General features: G+C 37.4%; 5 protein-coding genes across 5 annotated transcripts; 2 read left to right on the top strand and 3 right to left on the bottom strand.

The window, feature by feature from the left end:
* The first annotated feature begins 570 nt into the window (after nt 1-570).
* On the top strand, nt 571-6,832 carry LOC116302828 (nuclear pore complex protein Nup50). Its single transcript, XM_031712218.2, has 6 exons — nt 571-645; nt 1,141-1,187; nt 1,276-1,321; nt 2,274-2,883; nt 3,594-3,687; nt 4,428-6,832. The coding sequence occupies exons 1-6, from the start codon at nt 577-579 to the stop codon at nt 4,789-4,791; spliced, it is 1,230 nt and encodes a 409-aa protein (XP_031568078.1). The 5' UTR covers nt 571-576; the 3' UTR covers nt 4,792-6,832.
* Nucleotides 6,833-7,501: 669 nt separating this feature from the next.
* Nucleotides 7,502-9,589, bottom strand: LOC116302818 (protein ABHD14A). Its single transcript, XM_031712207.2, has one exon. The coding sequence runs from the start codon at nt 9,394-9,396 to the stop codon at nt 8,632-8,634; it is 765 nt and encodes a 254-aa protein (XP_031568067.1). The 5' UTR covers nt 9,397-9,589; the 3' UTR covers nt 7,502-8,631.
* A 1,490-nt stretch (nt 9,590-11,079) lies between these two features.
* LOC116302775 (solute carrier family 49 member 4 homolog) lies at nt 11,080-16,172 on the bottom strand. Its single transcript, XM_089026301.1, has 4 exons — nt 16,166-16,172; nt 15,623-15,955; nt 11,889-12,597; nt 11,080-11,506 (listed from the first exon to the last, which is right to left on the bottom strand). Exons 1-4 carry the CDS (start codon nt 16,170-16,172, stop codon nt 11,098-11,100), a joined length of 1,458 nt encoding a protein of 485 aa, XP_088882427.1. The 3' UTR covers nt 11,080-11,097.
* An 85-nt stretch (nt 16,173-16,257) lies between these two features.
* On the top strand, nt 16,258-21,870 carry LOC148912802 (uncharacterized). Its single transcript, XM_089026300.1, has 6 exons — nt 16,258-16,884; nt 16,971-17,587; nt 17,732-18,088; nt 18,625-18,783; nt 19,528-19,796; nt 21,814-21,870. The coding sequence occupies exons 1-6, from the start codon at nt 16,319-16,321 to the stop codon at nt 21,868-21,870; spliced, it is 2,025 nt and encodes a 674-aa protein (XP_088882426.1). The 5' UTR covers nt 16,258-16,318.
* Nucleotides 21,871-22,318: 448 nt separating this feature from the next.
* On the bottom strand, nt 22,319-25,255 carry LOC116286916 (solute carrier family 49 member 4-like). Its single transcript, XM_031693510.2, has 3 exons — nt 24,735-25,255; nt 23,403-24,090; nt 22,319-23,073 (listed from the first exon to the last, which is right to left on the bottom strand). Exons 1-3 carry the CDS (start codon nt 25,063-25,065, stop codon nt 22,671-22,673), a joined length of 1,422 nt encoding a protein of 473 aa, XP_031549370.2. The 5' UTR covers nt 25,066-25,255; the 3' UTR covers nt 22,319-22,670.
* Nucleotides 25,256-25,711: the final 456 nt, after the last annotated feature.

Genomic DNA, 25,711 nt, shown 5'->3' with positions numbered 1-25,711 from the left:
TCAGGGATTTAATATATGACAACAGAACTTTCCCTAACTACTATTCTAGACATGGTTTTTCTCATAATAAAAATATATTTTTGAAATCATTAATTGTTTGTAGTGCTCGTTCTCAGTTTTATACTCGTTTCTCATATGGTCTATAGTCTGCCAGTTTGGCCTTTTCATTCATTCATTCAAATGGCATGACAGACTGCCCTAATGAATTACTGACATTAAGGCCCTATTAGGGGTAAAATGCTGACAGCTACAAAAGAATATTTCCGAAATTGTGACAGACAATTGTGAAATTCAGAAGCAGGACGACTTGGGTACCCCTTATAGGGCCTCCCTGACTATATCAGTGTCTGTCTGTCCATATGTGCCCCAGTCAAAATGATGTGACAGTCGCTGAACTCATTAAATAAATAGAGAAACTATACCTTTTTTAATCTAAAGTCTTTGACAGATATTTCAAAAGAAAAATAAACGAAAAAAAGCAAAAAGACAGCCCTACCTACCCCACCCTTACCATGTATCTGTAGTCTTCATAATGAATGCACGCAAAGCATGCTCGAAGGTCCACACTAATCCAAGATGGCGAAACGAGGTGCAGGCAGCGAACTGAACAGAGATAACTGGGACGACGACGACGAAATAGAGGAGGTTAGAGCCATTTTATTAACCATTAGAAGCCCTCATAGTCTTAAAATTGCTCGTGTAAATTTTCAAACTTAAACAAATTGTATTTCCTTATTAAATTTGAGGTTATTGCTGCTAGTGTCGAGAGGAAAAATCTTAATTCTATCGTTCCTCACCGCAGCTTCAAATTATCAAAAAGAAATGAAAATTCCGTATTGACGTTCTGATTTTAATGTTCTGTTGTAAAGCTGTGTTTCTTTTGCTGTAATTTGGTTTTAAATCTAATTTGAACCCACAGATGCAAGAAAGTTGTAAAGCAAGTCAAAAATCTTCGGTGAAAAAAGTCTTCAAAAAGCCCGCCGAAATTCAAAAATTCAAACAGAGTTTTAAGCAGAGTTAGAAAATCCTAAGTGTTATATAATGCCTTTTAACGGTTTTTGTCATATTACATGAAAGCGGCTGATGTTTTTATCAATTCTTGCCTAAAATTGTCCTTTCTGACATCTTTTATCTTTTCAGGCCGGAACGTTCACTATAGCCAGTGAAGAAGATCTAAATAAGCGCAAGTAGGTCTTAAGTCATATATGTATTATAAGTGTGCCTGTATTTAGAAATAAAAAGCTTCATAAAACTAAGTTTATCTTTTGATTTTAGGATCATCAGGGCTCGAAGAAGAATACCATCGGATGCAAATTCTAAGGTTATGACAGGTCTTTTAAAACATGGAGGGAGGGAAAGGCTAAATAGTGCAAATTTCATTTACAGGGCTTCTTGATCACTTACGCGAAATGGTACAATTTGCCATCATGATAAAGTAGGTTTTGTGGATGTCAATCAATGTATTTCCATGACATCGCATAGGCACATGCCCTTAAAAGCTTTGTGTTTTCTGACAAATCTGGGAAATACTTTGTTTGGTGTCCCCCAAAACTTTATTATATCTCGATTTTTCCGCCTCTGATTTCACACGTGATTGAGAAGCGCTGTAATTTGCAGAAAGAGGGGGTTACCAAAAGTTTTGGGGTATGAAAGGGGGGGCTTTAAAAATTTGTCATGCATAAGGGGGGGCTCAATTTGAATTTAAAAATTTTCTTGGGTTGTTTGGGCTTCGAAAATTATGTAAGTAATAAAATTAATTAGCTAAATTAAGTAAGTCTAAAAAAGGGGGGCCTGTAAAAAGATAAGGTTTTTGAGGAGAAATCTTAAATCCCCCCCCCCAGCATATTAAATGAACTTTTCATAAGAAGTTGATACATTTTCATTTACGATATGACGAAAAAAAAGCATTTTCAAAACTTGAATCATCCCAATCTTTAAGTTCACATAACTTCATTTTGAGAAGAACATATCACTAAGATTTGTGAAGCATGAGAGAAGATTCATAGAAGCATATCTGAGTGGTTCTCTTGCTTCATGAGTGCTCTTTAACTCCCAGAGTGTTTAGATCACAATACAAAGACCTGGACAATTTTTTATATTACTCTTATAAAATGTTTTGAATGATTTTCCAAGAGCATACCTTTATCCTCTGATATAAACACAGTAGATCCAGCCAGTCATCAAGTGCATTATATTTCATGTGTACATGTTATATTTCAATATTTTATAATCAGTTTTACTTGTGTTGATCTATTTTTTTCTTGTCTCTATAGTCTTCAGGAGTCTTCCAAAAGTTTAAAGGTTTTTCGGGATTTTCTGGTTTGTCTGGCTCATCAAGTACTACAGACGCTAGCAAATCTTTACCAGGATTCGGTTCTTGGGGATCCACTACATCTAAAACAGAAACAACGACAGCAACAACTATTGCTGGATTCACAGGATTTGCTGGTCTATCTGCTACCAACAGCATATCATCTTCTTCTAAGGACTCATCGATAGCATCATCATGGTCAACATTCAATGGAAACAAAGATTCTGAAAAGACAGAAACTTTAGATGATACACCGAATAATGCCTATCTTGAAAATATCAAAGCCTTGAATATCGGTGTTCTAGCCTGGATCAAGAAACATGTAGAGGAAAATCCATATGTTGATTTAATGCCAGTTTTTAAAGATTACCGCAAGCACATGGACGACTTAGAAAGTAAAGCAACGCCAAACAAGGATTCCCCAGGTATTAAGCCATTGCCGTCCATAACGCCGCCATCGTCATCTGGTAGCAAAGTGGTTAGCTCAAATGAACAGCAAGTTAGTAGTAAGAGCTTGGACTTTAAGTCTTCTGTTGTTCCTGAAGTAAGGAATGAAGAGAAGCCCTTTGCTGGTACGTACAGTTATTGATCGGATAATACATTGTAAATAATGATCCATTCCACTTCTAGCTAATACAGGGATGATACAACCTCTTTTAAAAAAGTGGGGGAGGGCCATGTGCTACAGGTAGCCTAGCAGTAATGATGAATAGGTAAATTATGCACAGTGAAAAGATGAAAAAAGTTACTGACATTTCGGACGCTAGTCCTTCGCAGGAGTAAAAGAGAAAGAGGTGGTAGAAAGGAGTGTAGGTAGGCAAGGAAACAAAAACAATCAAAAGACAAAAGAAAGGTCAGTTGAAAGCAAAGCGTTCATTAATCCCGTTGGGACTAAGAGTGCCCAATAGGTGAATAAGCCGCATTTCTTTGGTCTTGCGACAATCATTGTTGCCGTTAATCAAAGAAAGACCGAAAACAATGAAGTCAGAAAGAGAATGGTTAGCTAGATTGAAATGGCGGGAAACTGGTTTGGTAGGATCGTTATTGTGAATATCATAAAGATGATTAAGGTAGCCCAGCAGTGAACTCAAACTTTGTCTCAGCCCTAGCCCCCCAGCCCCCAATCCCCACCCCCCGTTTGCACCCCTCCGGTGATGGGCATGGTGAGATATAGCTGGGAGATATATCCATCATGTATGCTTGATACATTGTTGGAGCTTGTACTACTTTACTCACTTGTTTTCTTAATTAATTATTAATAAAATAACTTTTCTGTGATAAGGTCTTGCTGCAGCTGCCATGGCGTCAAAAGATAATGGAAATGATAAAGCAGAGAATGAAGATGAACCTAGTGATGAACCTCCAAAGCTAAAAAGGTAAAAAACAATACATGCAATGAATGTTCTTTTTTATTAGATCACTTAGTCACATGTAATCCACTTTTTATTTATCTAAACGGATTCACCGTTTTCCATACATTGGTCAACCGGTCAAATACAAAGCACTCAAGCGAGGCGCCAAGGTACTTTCAAAGGATTATTCAAATTTGCACCTTGCAACCGCGACTGAATGCTTTGTGTTTGACCAGTGAACCGTTGTATGGAGAATGGTGAATCTGATTTATATGAAAAAGAATTAAGTTTCCCAGGGGAGAACAATTCTATTGTTGTGCCTCCTGTCATGGCTGCCATCCTGTGATGGTGCAAAGCCTCTATTGGTAAATTCAACCAAGATCACAGCTATGATGTCATGTGCAAATGTAGAATAGGAGAAGACAGTGCTATGCGTATTAAGAAGGAATAGATGAGAAGAAAATGACTGAAAATAGACCTGTTTTGAGTTCCGAATTACCACTGTTCCTTGATTACAGACTCATTTACTCAGGCTTAGCCTCGTATCAGTGTCTAAATATTCACAAATACCAAGGGAAAAGTAATGAAAGCACACTTGACAATTTCAGCAATACAAACACTTGACAGACCTTGACTGGAACGTGTGAATATTTTGCACAAAATTGAGGCCACTGAGAGTATTACATAATGATATACAAAGCTAATTATTATTAATTGAACTTCCAGCCAACTTCTAACCATTCCATGTACGTTTTTTTCTTTAGTGTCATTACTGCTGAAGAGGGATCCCAGTTCTCTGTGCGATGCAAACTATTCTTTAAGCGCAACAACGCCTGGTCTGAACTTGGCGTTGGCATGCTAAACCTCAAAGACAAAGATGATAAATCCCAGCTTCTTGTACGTGCCGACACTGCAACAGGCAAAATATTGCTTAACATATTCATTGCACCCTCAATGCCAGTGACGCGGAGTGGCAAAAACAATGTGATGTTGGTCTCGATACCCAACCCTCCCCTGTACTCTAAGCCGAGCGAAGGAGATAATGAGAAGCCAGCTACATATTTGATAAGAGTTAAGACAGCTGAAAGTGCAGATGACCTTTTTAAGAAGCTGGAGGAAAGAAAATGAAGCTAATATATTCAATTATTTTTTTATTTGTTATTTTAATCTTCAAGAAATTTCATTTGAATATTGTTAAATTTTGATATTGATGTGTTAAAATCTACCAGTATTATTTTGTAAAAGGATGAATGGATTGAAAAATTAATCCATTTTACTCAAATAGTTTCATTCATTTCATTTACTTTGAGAAGCTTAACTTAGTACTTCAAAAAAATGATTTTATTTGAATACCATTCAGACTTTTCTACACTTTTCAGTTGAGTTTGGTGCAACAGGCGTTTTGTTACAAAGCATTGTTAAGAGTGGAATCTCCATGTTGTCAGCGGCAACATCAAACTTATTCAACCGGCAATAAAGCTTGGGTACAGCGATTATCAGAGATGTTGAACCTGACAACATACAGATTTCATCAACAAAACGTCATAACATAACTCCTGTCATGCCAAACTCAACTGAGAAGCATAGTACAGGGTTCGTGCTACTCCTTAAACTCATCGAAAACTCCTTGAATTTAATTCACGCTTTCAAGGGCACTTGAAAAGCTCTTGAATTTTTGCGATTTTAGCAAAACTCCTTGAAAACTCCTTGAATTTTTGCTTTGATCATTACTTGCATGGTTCTGAAAAAGATCTAGTCAGAAAGATTGGAAAATCTGAAAGTCGACCATATTCAACCACCGTGTAAAACCTTGGCATAGTTAGCAACATACCCCTTAAAAAATATTTTTGGGTCCTTGTGTACATCTTGAATAGTCCTTGAATTTTAAGTGGTTACCTCAGCACGAACCCTGATAGTAGGTGGAGAGACCTTTTATTGTCATTCCTTCAAACTTTTAAGTTCATGCTGTTTCATATCCTATTCTTAACCTAAAATAATCTATAATATTAGAAGCTAGCATATAAAATTTTTTTGGCAATAACGTATGAAAATCTTGGGTGCTGATTCATGGTCATTATATCAATATGAAGAGGACAGACAGATAAAGCTGGCATCAACAGGCGCATGCTCTTTCTGTTGGTTGTTTTGATCACTAAAAATGAGAAGTTTTTATCGTTTTTGCTATTGTAAAAAACAAAGAGACATCAGTTTTTTTGTGTCTGTCCTGTTATTGACAATAAATTTCTTCATCACATTGTCAAAGTAGTGTCCACACTACTTTGACAATGTAATGAAGAAATTTATCATCAATAACAGGACAGACCTTTAATAAACTGATGTCTATCAAAAATCTAGTGTTGACAGATAAAGAAAATAAAAGAAATTAATATGATCTCCTAATGGGCTTTAGACTAGATGGCTTCTCATTGGCCAAGAGACCACAGCCAATGCATGATATTGTGTGAACTCAACATGATGAATTAATAAATATTAATTAATTAATGTAATAATATCTATAGGTGTTCATGAAGATATTACATTTATCATGTCAAGTTCATTCAAGGTCATAATGGAGATTGAAATATGTTTGCTATTTCTTTGAAGGCTGAATTAGATCTTTATTTTTAGTTTACAAAATGCATAATAAAACAATTATTGAATTCAGTTTTCACTTGATATGCTAAATTATTAAGACCTTGGCTTTATCCGCTTCGGCATAACAGCTTCAGCAGAGAACACAGCTTTGGTCTTGATACAGGGTTCGTGCTACTCCTTAAACTCCTTGAATTGAATTCACGTTTTCAAGGGCACTTGAAAAGCTCTTGAATTTTATGATTTTAGCAAAACTCCTTGAATTTTTGCTTTGATCATTACTTGCATGGTTCTTAAATAGATCTAGTCAGAAAGATTGGAAAATCTGAAAGTCAGCCATGTGCAACCACTGTGTAAAACCTTGGCATATCTAGCCGAACATACTCCTTGAAAATTCATTTTTGGGTCCTTGAATAGTCCTTGAATAGTCCTTGAATTTTAAGTGTTTACCTCAGCACGAACCCTGTTGATAATTTATGTCTTGCACAACCTCATCCAATAGTTCTATATAGAATGACTTTTATTAATATATTAATTTGTGAGATGATAAAACTGAATAAATTGAAATTTGCTTTTACCTACCTTTATTAATAAGTGTACATTATTTTTCTCCATGCAAACCTTTTCTTGTAATAAATGGAACACCATCTCAGGCATCCCAGCCACTTTTTAGACAAATTCGATAGGAAATATGGGCTGTACAAGTTCTAAATATAGGAAAATATAGGAGTTTTTCCCAAAAATATATGCACTTTATAGGAGCTAAAATAGCTTTTCAGTGACGTAACCAGGGATCTTGCAGGGAGGGTGCACAGGCAATGATTTATTTGCAGAACCAAATAAGCCATAAAAGACAACCAAAAAAAAAAGTGTAAATGTAAATGTATCAATCAGCAGTCGTCCTATTTATAGGAAATATAGGAGGTTTTCTTTAAATATAGGCTCTTTATAGGATCCTGTACAAATTATAGGAAATATAGGATATATAGGAGGTCTGGGATGATGCCTGCCATCTAGTTGCTGAGGAAAGGTATGTTTTTTTATTTTGAAACCAGTATTGGTGTACCAAACAATAGAAACTTTCAGCACAGTTTACTGCCATAATAATAGGGTTCAATTTCTGGAGGATAGAAAATGTATTGTTTTGGTACATCAACATGGCTGCATGCTGTGATGTTGTGTGAAAATGCTATATTCCTTAAGATTACTGATGGCCGTGAGGTCTGAAGACACAAAGCTATGCATATAAAAATGATAGGATGGATCCACAATTTATATTATTACATACATCTGCTGGGTCCTTTGGTATTATTCATTATAATTACATTCATGTCCAATGCTGTCGTATTGAGAGGGGGAGGGAGCCTCACATCAGACACTGATTTACAATGTTTCTTTGTGGCACTGTGACAAGTTCAATGTGAGGTGGCCTTATTCCCTGGTAAAGGGGGTAGGAGATTGATTAAGTGCTAGATAGCACTTATAAGGCCTAGGGCAAATGTCGAACTTTCCATGCACCAAACTTAATTACATCAAAGAATGCCGCCTCATTATCACCTGATATCCATTGTTTTTAATGAGTTCGGTGCATGGAAAGTTCGATGTTTGCCCTAGGCCTAAGATAAATTTATAAGATTCAGATAGATTTATCTAATATATATAACTTAGGCTCATGTTGAACTTCACAAGAGCTTAACCTAGATAGGGCTAGGACATCAGAGAAGACTGCCTCGTTATCCATTATTTCAGTAATGTTCGGCTCATGTAAAGTTCAACTTTTGATCTGAGCCTAAGATAACTATTTAGTTGAGGTCTCCTAAGATATCAAATATGTGCCAAACTAGCATTTACTGTCATGAGAAACCAGATTTTATTTTACAAGAGAATGGATGAAAAGACATATTTTGATCATATCAATTTGTTTTCCCCTGATCTCAGGTGATCCAAAGACTGCAAGCAGTCCCACTTTCCTCCAAACTCTGTAAGGGTGAGTGTTTTAGGATTCCTGTGGATGCATGTAGATTGGATTACTTGGCTCCAATCTTCACACACAACCACAGGAAAATCCCAAAACACTCGTTTTTACTGAATCTGGAGAGATAAATGGTTTATCTAAATTTACTCTAGTAAAATTTCAATGTAAGAGTTAATAGCTAGTATTAATTGTTTGAAAGAACCAGATGGCAATCACAAGGCGTTTCCATAACATTGTCAAAATTCACAAAAGCAATAAGGGCACGTACATGGAATATTCATGGGAACGCCTTGATTGACGTCCACCAAGAGCTTCTTTGACGCGACAGAAACTATTGCTAGAGTGGCACGTGTGATTGAGAATGGCTGTAAGTGCCATGTTTGATCCCTAAAGATTCAGTTTCAAGACTTGTTTTCCTGCAATTTTTCAAGAAATTCCTCCAAATTGCTGTGGAATTCATCAGCGTGATCAATGTAGCAGACATGTCCTGCTTGGTCAATCCTCCTAGTAATAGCATCAGGGATTAGTTGCAGTTTCTTGATAGCCTTTGATACAAATGGTTGCTTATCTTCTTGGCCATAAACAATCAAAGTTTTGAGGCCCAACTTCTTGAACTGATCTTCTGTGAAGTCTTCTGTTCCAACGGGTGCAATAGGGACAAATCCTTCCAATTTCTTGGCGTTTTCTCCATTAAAAATGTATGGAAAAGCGTATGATCCACTCATCGATGGAGCAACTAGGATAGAATGTTCATAATCAAGCTTTTGAATCAATATCTCAAGGAACTTTGCTTTATCAGAAGGAGATTTTGGAGCCTCCAACGTCGACGAGTTACCAAAGGCAGGAAGATCAACTGCCAACACTTCGTAACTTTTCTTGCTCAGAAACTCTAAAGTTCCAATATCTTCCCAGGTTTTGGAAGAGAACCTCTTCCCGTGAAGGAATAATACTTTTAAAAGAGGCTTCTCTGGTAAGCCATGTCGATAAAATATGCCCTTTTCGGCGCCATTGATGTTAAGGTATTGTGTTTTGATAATGGTCTTGCTGGAGTGTTTGTGAAGCTTCCAGTGATAGGCTGAGAAATAGTACAGAACACCTAGAAAAACTAGAAGCCCTACGACGATAGATCTCCAGTTTATTGATACTGAAAGCGGAATATTAGCCATCCAACTTACTCTGAGATGAGGAAGAAAATCGGTCTAAAAGACAGGATACAATGAACCCATATTTGATTTGATGGAGGGAACACAGGAAGCCCAGTTAGTAAAAAATGTGAAATAAACATACAGTTCTAAAAACGTGATCTTTATAATAAGCCTGAAGCGAGATGACGTTTTACCCCCGACTCTATACCATAATAGTTTTTAAAATTCTTTCATATTAAAATTTTTGATTCCTTAGAGAATACAGGTATAAGTTCAGAACAATCGTTATAATACGGGACCCGATTTACAGGTGAGTGGTGGTTGCATATGGGTTACCAGTTACCCACCACTTCTGCATAGAAGTAAAATGCTTAGCAACGCCAGCTGGTCTGAGAAAAATGTTAACCAATGAGACAACAAAATTTCCAAACCTTAGGTGTCACTTTTGCATTGACAGCATGTTTTTATTTTCCGCTGGCCAATGTTTGCAGGCTTTACATATAACCTCAGTTTTGCAATGACTTAATTTCTACGTCCGGCTATCACATCAGCTGGCGTATTTGGGTATCAAAATCAGCAGTTACTTCAGACACCCAGTATTTCAACAGATCTTTTAGCTGAGTGAGAGGTAATATACTGGTGCCCACCACTCGGGTCCCGATTTAGTTTTACGTTATTATTTTACCCCTTTTTCTTTGCGTAAGGCCTATACATAGAAGCCTTGGCCGGTGTAGCCTATAGCTTTTTAGTGTAAAAAGAAAAAAATTATAAAAAAAAGATTTTCATGTTTAAACAGGCTTGGCTCACTTGTTTATGATTTATGCGCCGCAGTACCACAGGGAACCCACTTATATGTAAGTACACCGTACTGACCTTGAAGGGATGAAGGGATTTTTTTTCGTGAACAGGACAATGGAGAGCAGTCATAATCGAAAGAGACTTGTGACAAACATTTTGTCGATCAAAGGCAGCCAAAAAAAGTTTATTCCAAGTGTATAACCCAGAACATTTCAAACCAACATGACTTGCAGGATATGGGGCCCAAGGAATAGAGCTCCTCGGGTCGGGCGTAATAATTTCCCATTTCAGACCACTTGTCCTTCCTCAGAGTATCATTTCTTTGTTTAAAGGTTGCACATGAGAAGACACATGAATATGGATACAACACAAACAAAGAATCTTATTCTCAAGACCATGTGTCATTACCTAGAGTATCATTCCTTTGTTTAACAGTTGCACATGAGAAGACACATGAATATGGATACAACTCAAACAAAGAATCTTATTCTCAAGTGAATGACACGTAGTCTGGAATGGGAAAACAATGCCCCAAGCCGAAAAGGTCTATTTATTTTCATTGTTCATTCAATTCAAGCCTTTTAAATTTGTATTCCACCCTCATTATTTTCCCTTTATTGTCATGTTATAATTATTTTATACATTTTTTTTTTTTTTTTTTTTTTCATTGGCATGTATATAATTGAATTTTGTCAATAACTAGCACTGTCCAAATTATTTCTTCGTTAATATTTTACGGTTGCTCAGCTAGATTAGTTCATACTAAACTCCGAGTAACAGTTACTTTATTATTATTTAGTTAAGGAATATAAAATGCGCGTGCATGTCTCTCTGTACTGTGATATAAACACGCTTTTAAATTTGTTTAAACCAATGTGGTGGCTATGACGTCACATTATAGCGTCCAAGGAAAATTGAGTGTTTTCAACGTCCATTCAGTTCAAGTCTTTTAAATTTAGTTTTGTAGACCATTAAGCCCGGTACGCAGAGACCATTAAAAACAACAGTAGCCCAGTTCATCCAAGACACCTTCATGGTTGGAAACATGAATGCGATCGTAAAAAACAAATATATGCAGTAGGCGATTACGAGAAGGAAAATAGCTGTGACGCCTTCAGCTACTGGGTAAACAGCCTCGATAGCCATCTCGAAGAGAAGTGGGGTCGTCCCGTTAAAGAATAAACCGCTAAAAATTATCGACGAGAAGAGAACTGCTTTGGAATATGGAATGATGTTCGAGCAAGTTAGTGTAAAAATCAACTGAGCTATAGCTGTTCCAAAGAACAAACCAATAAGAACCGACTTTGTACGGCTTTTGACGTAATCTACGAATCTGCGTATGAAAGAAAACAGGTCAGTTGAATTAACAATAAGCATATTATTTCGTTTTGTTTTTAAATAGCGCTCGTGTCATTAAGTACTACGCGCAAGGAAACGCCCATACTTTCAACCCATATACCAAGGAACTGGGGTGCTCTTTACCATTTAAACCAAACCATCCGGTTGGAAAAACATTCCCTAATGGTAAGGAAAGAGCGCGAAACCTATGACTTTCGAAAATTAGTGGTACACGCGTCTACCAGAAGAACCGAAAAGAGCTGGAAAAGTGTGGGGGGGGGGGGGGGGGGGGGGAGGGAGGGACCTCTTAGAGCCCTGGCTACTCCCCTGTATAGTTAGTTTTTACTTTACCATTAGTCTAGGGATCAGTCACTCACCTTGCCAGACATAATCCAGAAAAGATCCCAGCTGTAGTGGCCGAAGCACCAAGCCAACCAGCCAACGACTCATCGACACCAAACGGCTTAACAGCCAACGCTAACACAGAGATCCAGCCAAAGTAAACCCCATAGCTTAAAGCAAATATAACGACTAAGTGCAAGTATGATCGATCGAAGAGAAGTGCTTGGATACTTTCACCATATTCATGAGGAGGGCCACCTGACGTCTCACATGGCGGCAAGGGTGGCTTGTCCGGGAAATACAGCAATGCGCAGACCAATAGAAACATACTTATACCTAAATGTACGCCCATATGCTTGGTTAGGTCAGAGCTCATTGCGTCTATGTCATAAACTTTAGTATAATTAGAAATACTAACATTTAAATTCATAGTATTGTTCGTTTGAGGTGAATAAGTTATCTCAAGTATTTGGACCATATATGGACCAATAATGAACGCCACAGGAAGCCCAATGTATGCCACTAGTGTTGAGATAGCTGTTGCAGTTGTACGCTCTTCTGGAGGGAACCACGTTGCGGAGATCGATGGAGGTGCTCCTAGTCCGACAGGAGTGCTCAACATAGAGATGCATTGACCAATGTTTAACAGGATGGTTCTTGTTAGTGGATCACTGGATGGAATAACTTGGAATACTTTGCCAGCAGTCAGTAGGGAAGCGCATGATATGACTGATTTTCTTAGACCTGACGATTGAAAACAATGAACTATTTCAACGACCATAATCAGGTTATTTGCTTTTAAACAAATAGTCAAGGAATATAAAAAGTCGCGCGCGTATGATATAAACACGCTGGGAGCTGTGGAACACGAGAGAAGCAGGCTTAGGAACGCGTCATATTTCAATTAATATTCTATATAAATAATGATGAATATGAATAATGCAGAAAGTTATAGTCGGTGACCGTCATGTTAAGCCCCGTTTACACTAGCGATTTTTGCGGCGATTTTTGCTGTGATTTTTGCTGTGATTTTTTTGCGATTTTTTCCATAATAAATAATGGTAAAGAATTTACTTGTAAAGTTTTTTTCAGGATACCAAGATTTTCCTAGACGAATGTCTCTTTTGAAAGGTGAGACAAAAGATTTCATATTTCCGAAAATTGCCACAAAAATCGCCGCAAAAATCGTTAGTGTAAACGGAGCTTAAGGTATGTGTTATTAGGGACTTAAATGATACTTTCAAAATCTACGAAGGCGACGTCAACCGGAAGAGTAAATATTTCTCTTTGGGGTTCTGTTCCTTGGAGATTTCATTCAGAACGGTTTTGGTAAAGTTAACTCATCTACATACAGACTTTGAAGGCGCAGAACCCCAAAGGGAAGTTATTCACACTTTCAATGTGCCCTAGCCGTCGTACAGGACGATTCGTACTTGGGAGGACATATCATTGTATAAACATCACTAGGGACCTTTTCTGAAATTTAGAGGCATTTCACTGAAATTTAGTTGTATGAGTAGACCTAATATAAATTTTATAAATGAGATTCTGTCTCCATCTCGACCTCCTCGAGTGCAAATCCGTGAAACACTAATTACTAAATAGTACAAAATAGTGCTAATTAAACAATAGAAAACAATGGAATTTGCATGAAATTGTGCTATTTAGTGTTACTAAAGTTTCATGGATATAGAGTGCTCGCCCTAAATCCGTGAAAAAATACTATTTTTAAGTACTAAATAGTGATAATCAAACAACAGGAAACAAAGGATTCTGTATGAATTACTGCTAATTAGTACTAATTATTATTCACGAGTTTAGTGCGTGCACTCTATTGTTTGCATTGGATAGTCCGGCGATGGCCACTTATATCGCCTAAACCTAGACCAATGCGCTAGCTAAGATATATTTTATCGTATAGAGCGCATGCAGTAAAACCATGAAATAAAAACAAAGTTGATACTAACAAATAGTATATATTTAGTGACTAATAGCTTTTATCACTCAACCAGAACATTATTTATTATTTTTTATCTATTGGTTCCAATATCTCTGATCTTGCTAATGTTCCTCATGGGGTGCCTCAAGGAAGTATAATCGGTCCCTTGTTGTTTATTATGTTTATAAATGACCTGCCGCTTCATATCAAGTCTGCAGATGTCAACATTGACCTATATGCGGATGACACAACTCTTTCCTACTCTGTCGATGTCTCGAACACTGGCAAGTTACAGGAAACCTTGAACTCCGCCTTGAGGGATGTAGAGGACTGGACTAATTGCAATAAGCTGCCACTCAACGAGTCAAAGACCAAGACTTTGCTTGTGAATGGCAAACGCCTTCAGGATAAAGTACTCTCCAACTTACTATCTATAACTACATCCAGCGGGAAAAGGCTTGAGCAAATGAACACTGTCCGATTACTTGGCCTAGATGTCGATAGTCAGCTCTCCTTCTCAGATCATGTGGACAGAATGTGCAAGAAAATCTCACAAAGAATTGGAGTACTGAATAAGATAAAATTCTGCCTACCCATAAAACAACGATTGGCTTACTATAATGCTATGATAAAACCAGTGTTTAGTTATGCTAGCGTTGTTTCGCAAACATCATGTACTAAAGACTGTCTGTTAAGGATTCTGCGCCTACAGAAAAGAGCAGCAAGAGTCATACTTAATGCTGAGTCAAGAGCACCTTCAGTACCGTTATTTAATAAATTGGAGTGGCTGCCTTTCTTCATAGATACTTATATCTCAAAGTGTACTTTATTATATAAGAGAACACAGCATGCTGTACCTAAGTACTTGATAGAGGCTCTAAAACTGAACAGTTCTGTACATTCTAGGAACACTAGATTCTCAAGCTTAAATTTCATTACACCACGCTATAATAGGAAGACTGAAGGAGGAAGAACATTCATAGTTAGCGCCATAGAAAAATGGAACAATTTAAGTGCGGACATTAAAAAACAAGCAACAGTTCAATTGTTTAAACGCGCTCTTCGCCGGAAATTTCTCGAAGAGCAGACTTTTTTGCCACATTTTTATCTATAGTTTCCTTTTATTATTATTATTATTTTTCCCCCTAATTTTCTTTTCAGTTTATTCCATTTCGATTTTACCCTTTTACATTTATAATATAGATTCCTGTTTAATTTGGCTGTGAAGTTTGGCGGCGTCGTGTTCATGGGGCGGCGTTTCGACGTTGCTGAAGTATATTATTACGTTCAGCTGCGTCGCTGCGTCGTCCGCGTGAGCGTAGTGTCGCTGAGCTTCACAGTTAAATTTATATATAGTTCATTTTAATCTTGATGCATTGTTTTATTGTACTATAGTCAATTTTTCTTATAAGTTCATGTTGATAGTTGTTATTACATATATTTTATATTTTTAAATTTGTAAATATTAGTAGTTTTATGTTGAGGACCACAAGTTTATTAGTGTAGTACACTATTTAGTGCCACCCTCATTAAATAAAGTTGTTATTATTATTATTATTATTACACAAAATTCTTTTGTGTATTCGTCTTTGTGTAATGAAAGTTCTGGTATAGACACTAGTCAGGTCAGGTCAAGTCAAGTCAAGTTTATTTCACACACAAAAATTACAGTAAAAAAGGAATAATGATATAGAGTTATAACAGTTTTGAAATTTTATTTATCAGAACAAATATTTACAAAGTGAGATCAAGTTAGTGTGTATGGCTGTTGAAAAAGTATAAACTATCGAGTCAACAGCCATAGCAGCATAGACTGCATAAGATCCTTACCTTTCATATCCATGAGATAAGTCGAAGGGACAGCGCTCAAGATTAACGAAGTGGCAGCCCAACTCGCAAGGAACAAAACCTGCCAATTTCCCCAGCCAAATATGATTTTACAAGGCTCCGATATCGGTCCCCAGGCATTCCACGCCATGTTACAGTTTAAAGCGATTGCAGTGTAAAGAGTGAGAATGTACCATCTTCGTTTGTAGACTTTGAATACAGCTTCCCGAGGGATTGTTTCTTCACCTTGGGTATCAAGGCTTTCCTTATAGTTATTAGAGTATTCTGCTTGTAGACTGTGCGCGGGCAACAAGGGCGACCTTTCTTTGATCTCCGCTATTGTATCAGTTATTGCGAAATTGATCGACTTAACGAGCTGTGCCAGATTGACTACCTTAAAGTCCCATATCTAGAGGCGCTGGTGTTTTCTCCGGCTACTAAGAATTAATTATTTGAAACCATCTCAAATGAAGAAAAAAAAACCCCTGGAAAACAAGAGTATCACAGTCTTGTAAACTCACCGTTTACAATGGGAATGTCACGCACGTAACATCTGACTACGTGTGATAACCCGGGGGAGGGGGGGGGGGGGGGTGATAATGGGTAATTCTTAGAGCTGTCAGCGACGCGACGGACGGATGCATGAGGTCGACTGAGATTACTCTCGGCTAAATTTTGATCATGCTCTAATCTATAGCTATGGCCAGCAGGAAGTTTTATCTTTGGACTAACAAATTTGAAGCAGGTCTATTAGAAAGCTATGACGATTTCCTGGAGCTTGATAGGCCTGGCAAACACTGCTTAAAAAAGTTCAATGACGAAGACGAAGCTAAAGAAGCTTTAGAGAAGCAATTGCAAGAACTGGCTGCGAAGAACCAGGAAAATAGAAGTTCGCAAATAATACAAGAAGAGCATGATAATGTTCAAGAATCGCAAAACCCCGTAGACGATTTGACGATGACAGAAATTGCAGGGGAGAAGGAAGAAATTGTCAACGGCCATGATGACCGTTATGAAAAGCTCGAAGCAGAGATGAATGCTCAAAAGGAGATCAATGGGAAGTTCGAAAAAGAAATAACAAAAAACACCATAGAGGTGAATGAACTTTCCTTAGAGCTAAAAGATTTAGAGCAAAAAGCAAAGTCTTGGATTGGAGAAATTAAGATATTTTTGAATAATCTCGTAGAAGATTTTAAAACCGAATACGACAAAAAAATCAAATCCCTAGAGAACCAATTAAGCGACTTCAACAAAAGAATGACCAAGTACGCCAAAAAACTGAATAATTAAAGAAGTTAGAAGAGGCCGACAGATCCTTATTGGAACTATCAGAGAAATTAAACTCGACTAGAGAACAAGATGATGATGATACTGACGACGACGATAATGATGAATCGACAGATAAGTCGCAAATAATTTATTATCAAGTAGAGACTGAAAACAGATTTGACGCACTTCAAGAGAATGACAGGAATGATGTTCCACCTTCAAACACATCAATAAAGTCGAACGGTGCAGAACAAAACAATAGCAATGAAGTTAACAATGAAAGCCATCAGCATACTGATGAAGAACAAAGTAAACAAGATTCGCATCCACAACAAGATGAAAAAGGACCAATCCTTATCCTAAGTGATTCCATGCTTAGAGGAGTAAGGCAAGACAAGTTTGCGCCAAATAGATATGTTAATAAGCAGTACATCGCAGGCGGTACAAGAGAGCTTCTGAGACATTTGAACAACATAGAAGATAACACCAACTACGAGTTCATAATCATCCATACAGGAACAAATGACATTGGGAAGCTGTACAATGAAAATGTAGTAGAAAATCTAAGTACAGCCATATCACAAGTACAAAGTTTATGGCCTTCAAGTAAAATTGGGCTCTCAAGTATCATATATACCCCACGGGATGAACAGAAAAACATTGAGATCTTTAACATAAATACAGAGCTATATAACCGATGCAGCTATTGATGGATTGCAAGCATTCCCAAGAGAGTCGAAAGACAAAAGCATGGCGGCCATCGTGGTACCGTTATCAATGGATGCTAATGAGAAATCTTTTGTTAATTGGTACCAACATGGCCGCGATGACGTAACGTGCAATCGAAGAATTCAGATGATGTGATATATATTGACAACACTAGAGTCGCTTGCAATCGAGATGGGACACTGAATGCAGAAGTCTTCTATGACCATATACATCTTAACAACCAGATTGGAGTTAGAAAGCTCGTCAGCAACTTAAAATTTAATTTGGGGCTCAAGAAAAGAAACATTTCATATAGCCGCAGACGCAGGCAAGAGCAACAAAGCACTAGAGTTCACCTTCAAGATTCACAGCCTGAGGTATCGTCACCATGGGACATCGCGAAACCTATAGATTTAATCCAGAAGCCAACCTCTGAAAAGAATGATGAATTGATAAAGAACTTTCTGCAGGTCATAGATCAGTTGGTGCAGGGTCAGGTTTAGTAATTTATTTACTTATTGATATATATATACTTTTTTTTTCTATAGAATTTAAAACGTAGAATTTTTGCTTAAATTTGTTTCAAATGCCGGGGGCCTTAAGATTAGGACTCTGGAATTTGCATGGGCATTACAGCAAAAATCTTGGAAACAAATTGAAGCTAAAAGAGGTTAACAATATAATTAATAGCCATGATATTTTTGGCATTGTAGAAACACACGCCAGCCTTGATTCTGACTTGAAATTAGAAGACTATAAATACTATACAAAATGTCGTGACAAAACAGGAAACCGCCATGCTGGAGGAATAGCACTATATATAAACAATAGAATCAGCAAGGGCGTTTCCTATATACCGACGTCTAATCAAAATGTTATTTGGTGTAGAATAAGTAAAGACTTTTTCCATCTAACAAATGACATATACGTAGGCACAATTTACCTAAGCCCAAATAATTATGCTAAAGAGAATGATGAAGATATATTGCAGGATATAGAACTAGATATAATTAATTTTTCAACTAAAGGTGAAGTCATTCTACAAGGCGACTTTAATGCACGAACTGGGGAAATCCAGGAATACATAAATGATGATGACAGTAAGTACCTTAATTTACCTGATGATTATCTCATTGACAATCAAATGAAAAGGTACTCTAAAGACAAAGAGAACGTCGATAAAAGGGGTAAATGCCTAATAGATATTTGCACGGCTTGCAATTTACGAATCTTTAATGGAAGGGTTGTTGGTGACTTGACGGGCAAAAAGACTTGTTTTCGATACAGGGAAATAGTCTAGTCGACTATGTAATCGGGAGTACAAATCTATTTGAAAAAGCTCGATTTTTGAAGGATAATCCACTAATGCCAGATCTATCCGATCGTTGTCATATTTCTTATGGAATAGAAATCCAACTTTCCCAAAAAAAACAGTGGAAACAAAGAAAGAGAAGAAAATAGGGAATTTTCGACAATTTCTAGCTTAAAGTGGCATACTGGATATATCGATAAATTACAAAACATTTTAAGCACTACAGAAATACAAGCAACGCTACGCGAATCAATAGAAAACGCAGATAATGTAGACTCAATGGTTAAGGCATTTACTGAAACCGTAACAAGCATAGGAACAGAAGCAGGTCTTTGTTCCCTAACTAAACAAACTAAAGCATTTAAAGAAAATACAGATTCACAAAAGTGGTTTGATTCAGAATGTGAAAACGAAAAGAAAAATCTTCGATCTCTTGGAAAACAAATTTGTAGGAATCCAAATAATGAACAACTTCGTAGGAATCTACATACCCATAAAAGGTCCTTTCGAAGCATGTGTAGACGTAAGAAAAACAAATATTTCAATTCAAAATTAATGAACCTTGACCTCAAAGATTCGAAATCCACCTGGAAGTCTTTGAAACAACTTTTTAATGTAGGCAAAGCAAAAAATGCAAACTCCTGTCGAGCAAACGAAAAGGACTTATTTAATCACTTCAAGACGCTTAATAGCTCCCAGACATCTGCAGTAAATACTACGGAGACCTTAGAACAGTCGCAAAGTCAAGGGGAATTAGATTTTTCCATTACAGACCAAGAAGTATATGAAGTTCTAAGTAACCTAAAGAAACATAAAGCTCCCGGTCCTGATAATATTCCAAATGAGCTATTGATAACGGGAAAGGAAGCACTAAAAGGACACCTAACGGTAATTTTCAATAAAATCCTAGACAACGGAAAGTTTCCCTCTTCATGGAATCTGGGATATATTGTTCCATTGCATAAAAAGGACGATCCAACGAAAGCTGAAAATTACCGTGGAATAACACTCCTTTCTGCAATTGGCAAAGTTTTTACGGCAATACTTAACAAACGGCTCTATGATTACCTAACTACGAATAATATAATTAAACAGGAACAGGGTGGGTTTAGAAAAAAGCACGGAACAACAGATAGTATTTTTATTCTGAAATCTGTAATCGATAAATATGTTAAAAGTAAGCCACGGAAGAAAAATAATTTCCTTTTTCCTGCTTTGTAGATTTTCAAAAAGCGTTTGACTGCATCCCAAGGAAAAAATTAATGGCAAAACTTGAAAATGTTGGTATAAATGGAAATTTTCTAAGAGTGATACAATCGATGTATTCCACTGATCAATCAGCAATCAAAGTAAATGGACACATTTCTCCGACATTTTCCTGTTATATGGGTGTTACACAAGGTTGTATGCTGAGCCCTACGTTATTTAATTTATATCTTCACGATCTGCCTGACTCATTAAATTCGTGTAACAACAATGATGTAATGTTGAATGGCAAACCGATTAGTACTCTTTTATATGCAGATGACCTGGTTCTGTTCTCTAAATCTGCTAAAGGGCTTCAGAATTATCTCGACAAGCTAGAGGCATTTTGTGAACAATCAGGCTTAACAGTTAATATAACAAAGACAAAAGTGATGGTTTTCAATAATACAGGGAAGACAATGAATAACTTCCAATTCTATTTGAACAAATTTAAACTAGAAAAAGTTAAATCATATAAATATTTAGGATTAAATTTTACAACCTTTGGAAACTTTACGTTTGCAAAACAAGAATTAAAAAAAGCTGCATTAAAGGCACTATTTCAGATGAAAAAACAAATGGGTGAATTTTTCACATCCAATATCAAATTAACTATAAAACTGTTTGACTCGCTTGTTACACCAATACTTCTATACGCAAGTGAGATATGGGGTATCGAAACATTAAGCACCAAAGACCAAGAGCCCATGGAACTTGTTCATTTGAAATTTTGCAAAATGCTCCTCAAGGTGACAAAGAATGCTAGTAACCTTGCATGCAGAGCTGAGTTAGGAAGGTTTCCGCTAAAATGCAAAGCATGCAGTAAAAGCTTTAAATTCTGGCATAAAATTATAAAGTCGGAACTACACCCAAAAAAACTTTCAGCCGAAGTCTACCAAAATATTAAAAATGAAACTAAAAAAGCCTTTTGGAGCATAAAAATTAAAACTACTTTAGAACAACTCGGATTGGGGATAATTTGGATGAAACAAAATGAACTTTCTCCAAGATGGTATGAATATGGAAAAATAATAACCCAAAGAATATATGACATTGAGAGGCGAATTTTATGGAGTAATCTCCACAATGATGAAAGGAAAGACGACAGACATAAAAATAAACTCAGAGTCTTTCGTCAGTTCAAAACGGATTATAACTTTGAAGAATATTTAAGTCGAGTCACCAATATTAAGCACAGAGTGGCGCTTACAAAATTAAGAATTAGTAACCATAAGCTTGAAGTAGAAACGGGGAGGTATAAGAGGCCTTATCTCATTTACGATGAAAGGATTTGCCCAGTGTGTAAGTCGGGAGTAGAAAACGAAAAACACTTTCTAGTTTGGTGTCCACTATATGACTCTCATAGGAACGACTTAAGAGAGTTCAAAGAAAAAAACACCAGCATTAATTTCAACAATATGAGCGCTGACAGTGGTTTTATGTTCTTAATAAATTCAAAATCAGCGTCTCTACAAAGAGCCATATCAGCATACATTCATCACTGTATGCTGATACGTGAAAATGAAATAAGAAAATTACCTAATACATAGTATATATATATACCTATAATATATTTGGAATCAAACACTCATGTACTATTAGTATAAGGTGCCAAATAAAATTGTATTATATTGTATTGTATTGTATTGTATTGTCACAGGGAGCCCACATGAACGATGTTCAAGAAATTCTATCATGCGTTAAATTAACGGAGTAATTTCTTTTGTGTTCCTTCAATTGGCGTAGCGTTATAAGGCATGTCTTTATATTCCTTATACGATCGAGAAGACTTGAAGGAAAACTCAGAACTTCTTGGTAACGTGACCACAGAGAGCCTGCTGTACAAAAATTGAAACAGAAGCTTTTATATAGCCGGTGCGATTCCTATCCACCCCCCCCCCCCCCCCTCTCCCCTAAATGTTCACTAACACCAAGATTGGGCCCCCTGTGGTAATCAGGTAATATATCCAACGAAGCTAAGCATATGCTAACGGTTACCTCCTTTGGTTTGATCAGGTAGCCTATCTGCATGATGTGTGTTTCTGCTATTTTGATGAGTGAAATATTTTGAGCATAGGAAGCTAGGTGAAAAAAGTTCTCTTTTGTAGAACTCCCATATTTTCGATCTTACTTCTCATTACCATATTGATCTAAATATCCCAATCTTGTTTATGCTTCTTTTTTATTTCTAAAAAAATCGTATAAGAATATTTCCGGGTGGACGTACGTAAAGATAGCGCTCGCCTTTCTCCCATGGGTCACCCAACACACACTCCTCTATCTCTTCCTCTATCTCCCTAATCCTAAAGTCTGCTATATATCCAGGTTATAAGAAGATTTTCTAAGAAAATCGTATAAGAATATTTCCCGGTGTACGTACGTAAAGATAGCGCTCGCCTTTCTCCCACCCTACACACATTCCTTTATCTCTTCTTCTATCTCCCCAATCCTAAGGTATGCTATACATCCAGGTTACATTAATACAAACCATCAGAAATATAGCTGATGGGAATAACGTTATTCGAGATCAAGTCTCCTAAACTTGTTTTTGTACACCATTAACCCTGGCACACAAAGACCGTTCAGAATGACTGTAGCCCAGTTAATCCATTTAACGTTCATAACAGGGAACATGAATGTTATTATTATTATCAGATAGACTGAATATCCAATGCAAAGAAGAAGGATGGCCGTCAGACCTTCGGCTATTGGGTAAACAGTCTCCACGGCCATCTCAAACATGAGAGGAGTCGTTACATTGAAGAATATACCACCAAAGATTATTGAAGAGAAGAGAAGTGGCTTGGAAAATGGGATAATTTTAGAGCAGGTTAAGGTAAATAGAAGCTGAGATATGGTTGTGCCAAGGAACAGTAATATAAGGACTGTCTTGGTATGACTCTTTATATAATCCACTACTCTGTTGAATGATATAAAAGTACGATCTCAGTACCGTTTTCTTTATCACCATCACCATATAATGCATGACCACAGCCACCTCCACCACCACGATCATCCATGCCCAAAACCACAACCACCCCCAACATCATCATCCATGACCACAACCACAACCACAACCAACATCATCATCTATGACCACAGCCACCGTCACCATCATCTATGAACATAGCTTGCACAAAAAACCACCATCAACTGTGACAACGTACAGCCACGCCACCCCCACCATCATCACCCATGACCACATTCTCCACCCCCTCCACCATCATCATCGATGATTCAATTCCCTACCTTGCAAGGCACACACCGGATAAAATCCCAGCTACGACAGCAGCACATCCGAGCCAGCCAGAAAGATACTCATCAATACCAAACGGTTTTACTGCCAAAGAAAGCACAGCCATCCACCCAGCATACACCCCATAACTCATGGCAAAGATAAGCCCAAGGTAGAGATACGGTCCATTCACCACTAGTTTCTTGACGCTCGTTACATAGCTGTGTTGCCTACTGCTGGACGTTGCACAGGGAGGCAAAGGTGGCTTGTCGGGAAAATACACCAACACACAGACCAATAAAAGTGCACTTATACCTAACTGAATGCCCATGTACTCAGATAGGTTCGTGGTCATTGTTTCTATGTCATATACCGTGTGGTTAGTGAAAGCAACATCGACACTGCCGATGTGTACTCTTTTAGTAATAGGTACAAGATAGGGACCAACAACAAACGCACAAGCTACCCCTAAGTAGGCGAACAGCGTCGAGATAGCTGTCGCAGTTGTGCGCTCCTTTGGAGGGAACCACGTAGCGGAGATCGATGGAGGTGCTCCTAGTCCGACAGGAGTGCTCAACATAGAGATGCATTGACCAATGTTTAACAGGATGGTTCTTGTTAGTGGATCACTGGATGGAATAACTTGGAATGCTTTGCCAGCAGTCAGTAGGAAAGTGCATAAAATGACTGATTTTCTTAGACCTGACGATCGAAAACAATGATTTTTTTCAACGATCATAATCAGGTTATTGTTTTGTAGGAGAACGTCTCATATTCTAGTGATATAAGAACTGATGTAACTGCTTACGTTTTCTTCTCCTCCTAATCGCAATGGTGGAATATGCTTTGGCGGATTTAGGGAGGGTTCATTGGGTGCAAATGACCCCCCCCCACCGGCTGGCACCTTGGATTTTTTATTTTTTTTAATTTTTCAAATAAATAAATAAAAGTACGGTAGGTCCGCTTTTTGATGGATAGGTTATCCTTATCAGGAGTGCCCCTAGGCCAGTGATGTGCCTCATGGGAAAAATGATGATGCAAGAGAACGTTATTGTTGTGCCGAGATTTGCAAAAATGAACCCCCCTCTTAAAGTCCTGGATCCGCCACTGATATGATAAGGCGAAAAATGCGCGCAAATTAAACGACTGGGTAAGAAACTGTCACTGCCTGTTTCAATCTATTTTGATCAGCTGATAAAAGTTTTTGAATCTCGTTATCTGCTCCAAATGGTGGTCAAACACTGACCACCATGTGCTGTCAACCACAAAAAATCCTATTGAAAACTTGCGATTTAGCTGATGAAAAGAAGTGAAGTGAAAGCCAGCCATAGCATAGAAAGACCTACCTTTCTCATTCATCACCCATGTCGAAGGAATAGCACTCACAATAATAGAAATGGCAGACCAACTTGTGAGAAACAAAACCTGCCAATTCCCCCATCCAAAGAGTATCTTACAAGCCTGAGATATTGGTCCCCAAGTATTCCAATCAAGGTTACACGTCAAAGCAATGACTGTATACATCGAGAGTATATACCATCGTCTTTTGTAAATTTTGAATCTTGAAATAGAAGAATTGCTATAACTGTGATTGTCGTCAATATTATTAACGGAACTGTATTTGGATTTCACTGTGACTGTCGGTATTAAAGGTGAATTTTCATTCTGGTGATTCATCGTTGTACATCAGGTAAGGAGGATCATACAATGCCGTTTTGAATGTCACGATTGTCACGCAATACCTCGTGATCATCTCGTGATGGATATTTTGAATCATTGGGCCACAGGCGGCCCAAACGTACAGTTAGTGAAGATGTAAGCGTACTAAATTTATGAGATGACAGTTGCAATTTCGAAGACTTCGAATTGCACTTTGTCGGCAAATATATATGTCATACATTTATAGTTTGATATTTGAGGAACACTTTGGTGCTAAAATTCAGAGTCAGAAATTGTGTATTTTCTCCCAACTAGCTGTCCATATTTTGTGGTTTTGCCGTCTCAAAATCGTAATAAGTTCTGCCTCGTGATTGTACTATTTTTCAATTCAAAACACAAAGGAAAAAGCAAGGGAAGTGATCCTGATTTGCTTCAGATTCTCACTACCTAACAGCAGTCGGCTATAGCAATTATAGCAATTAGTGGCCTCTATAGAAATTATACGGTTATTTTTAATTTTGTTAATTTATTTCTAATAAAACGTAAAGCGAAAAGCTTTTTTGTTCCGTGTTTCAGATGCTCAAACAAAATGGCGGAATTTTGAAATTGTCCCCCTCCCCCTTCGGAAAATTCTGACTACGTCCCCTGGGCATGTACGCATACC

The sequence above is a fragment of the Actinia tenebrosa genome, unplaced genomic scaffold, assembly GCF_029948245.1.
Source record: "Actinia tenebrosa isolate PJP-AT-01 unplaced genomic scaffold, QUT_ActTen_1.0 PGA_scaffold10__47_contigs__length_13832649, whole genome shotgun sequence".
NCBI classification, from domain to species: domain Eukaryota; kingdom Metazoa; phylum Cnidaria; class Anthozoa; order Actiniaria; family Actiniidae; genus Actinia; species Actinia tenebrosa.
Note: the sequence above shows the minus strand (reverse complement) of the source record. Positions and strands in the feature narration are given on the sequence as shown.

Coding starts and splice junctions, on each gene's coding strand:
- LOC148912802 (XM_089026300.1), top strand. CDS start 16,319: ATGGCCAGCAGGAAGTTTTATCTTTGGACTAACAAATTTGAAGCAGGT. Junction 16,885..16,970: donor TTCAACAAAAGAATGACCAA/GTACGCCAAAAA, acceptor AAACTCGACTAG/AGAACAAGATGATGATGATA. Junction 17,588..17,731: donor TACAGAGCTATATAACCGAT/GCAGCTATTGAT, acceptor GTAACGTGCAAT/CGAAGAATTCAGATGATGTG.
- LOC116302828 (XM_031712218.2), top strand. CDS start 577: ATGGCGAAACGAGGTGCAGGCAGCGAACTGAACAGAGATAACTGGGAC. Junction 1,188..1,275: donor GAAGATCTAAATAAGCGCAA/GTAGGTCTTAAG, acceptor TTTTGATTTTAG/GATCATCAGGGCTCGAAGAA. Junction 1,322..2,273: donor CATCGGATGCAAATTCTAAG/GTTATGACAGGT, acceptor TTGTCTCTATAG/TCTTCAGGAGTCTTCCAAAA.
- LOC116302818 (XM_031712207.2), bottom strand. CDS start 9,396: ATGGCTAATATTCCGCTTTCAGTATCAATAAACTGGAGATCTATCGTC.
- LOC116302775 (XM_089026301.1), bottom strand. Junction 12,598..15,622: donor TTATCTCATGGATATGAAAG/GTAAGGATCTTA, acceptor TTCAATCGTCAG/GTCTAAGAAAATCAGTCATA. Junction 11,507..11,888: donor TCTGGATTATGTCTGGCAAG/GTGAGTGACTGA, acceptor TTTCATACGCAG/ATTCGTAGATTACGTCAAAA.
- LOC116286916 (XM_031693510.2), bottom strand. CDS start 25,065: ATGAATCACCAGAATGAAAATTCACCTTTAATACCGACAGTCACAGTG. Junction 24,091..24,734: donor ATGGGTGATGAATGAGAAAG/GTAGGTCTTTCT, acceptor TTCGATCGTCAG/GTCTAAGAAAATCAGTCATT. Junction 23,074..23,402: donor TCCGGTGTGTGCCTTGCAAG/GTAGGGAATTGA, acceptor ATCATTCAACAG/AGTAGTGGATTATATAAAGA.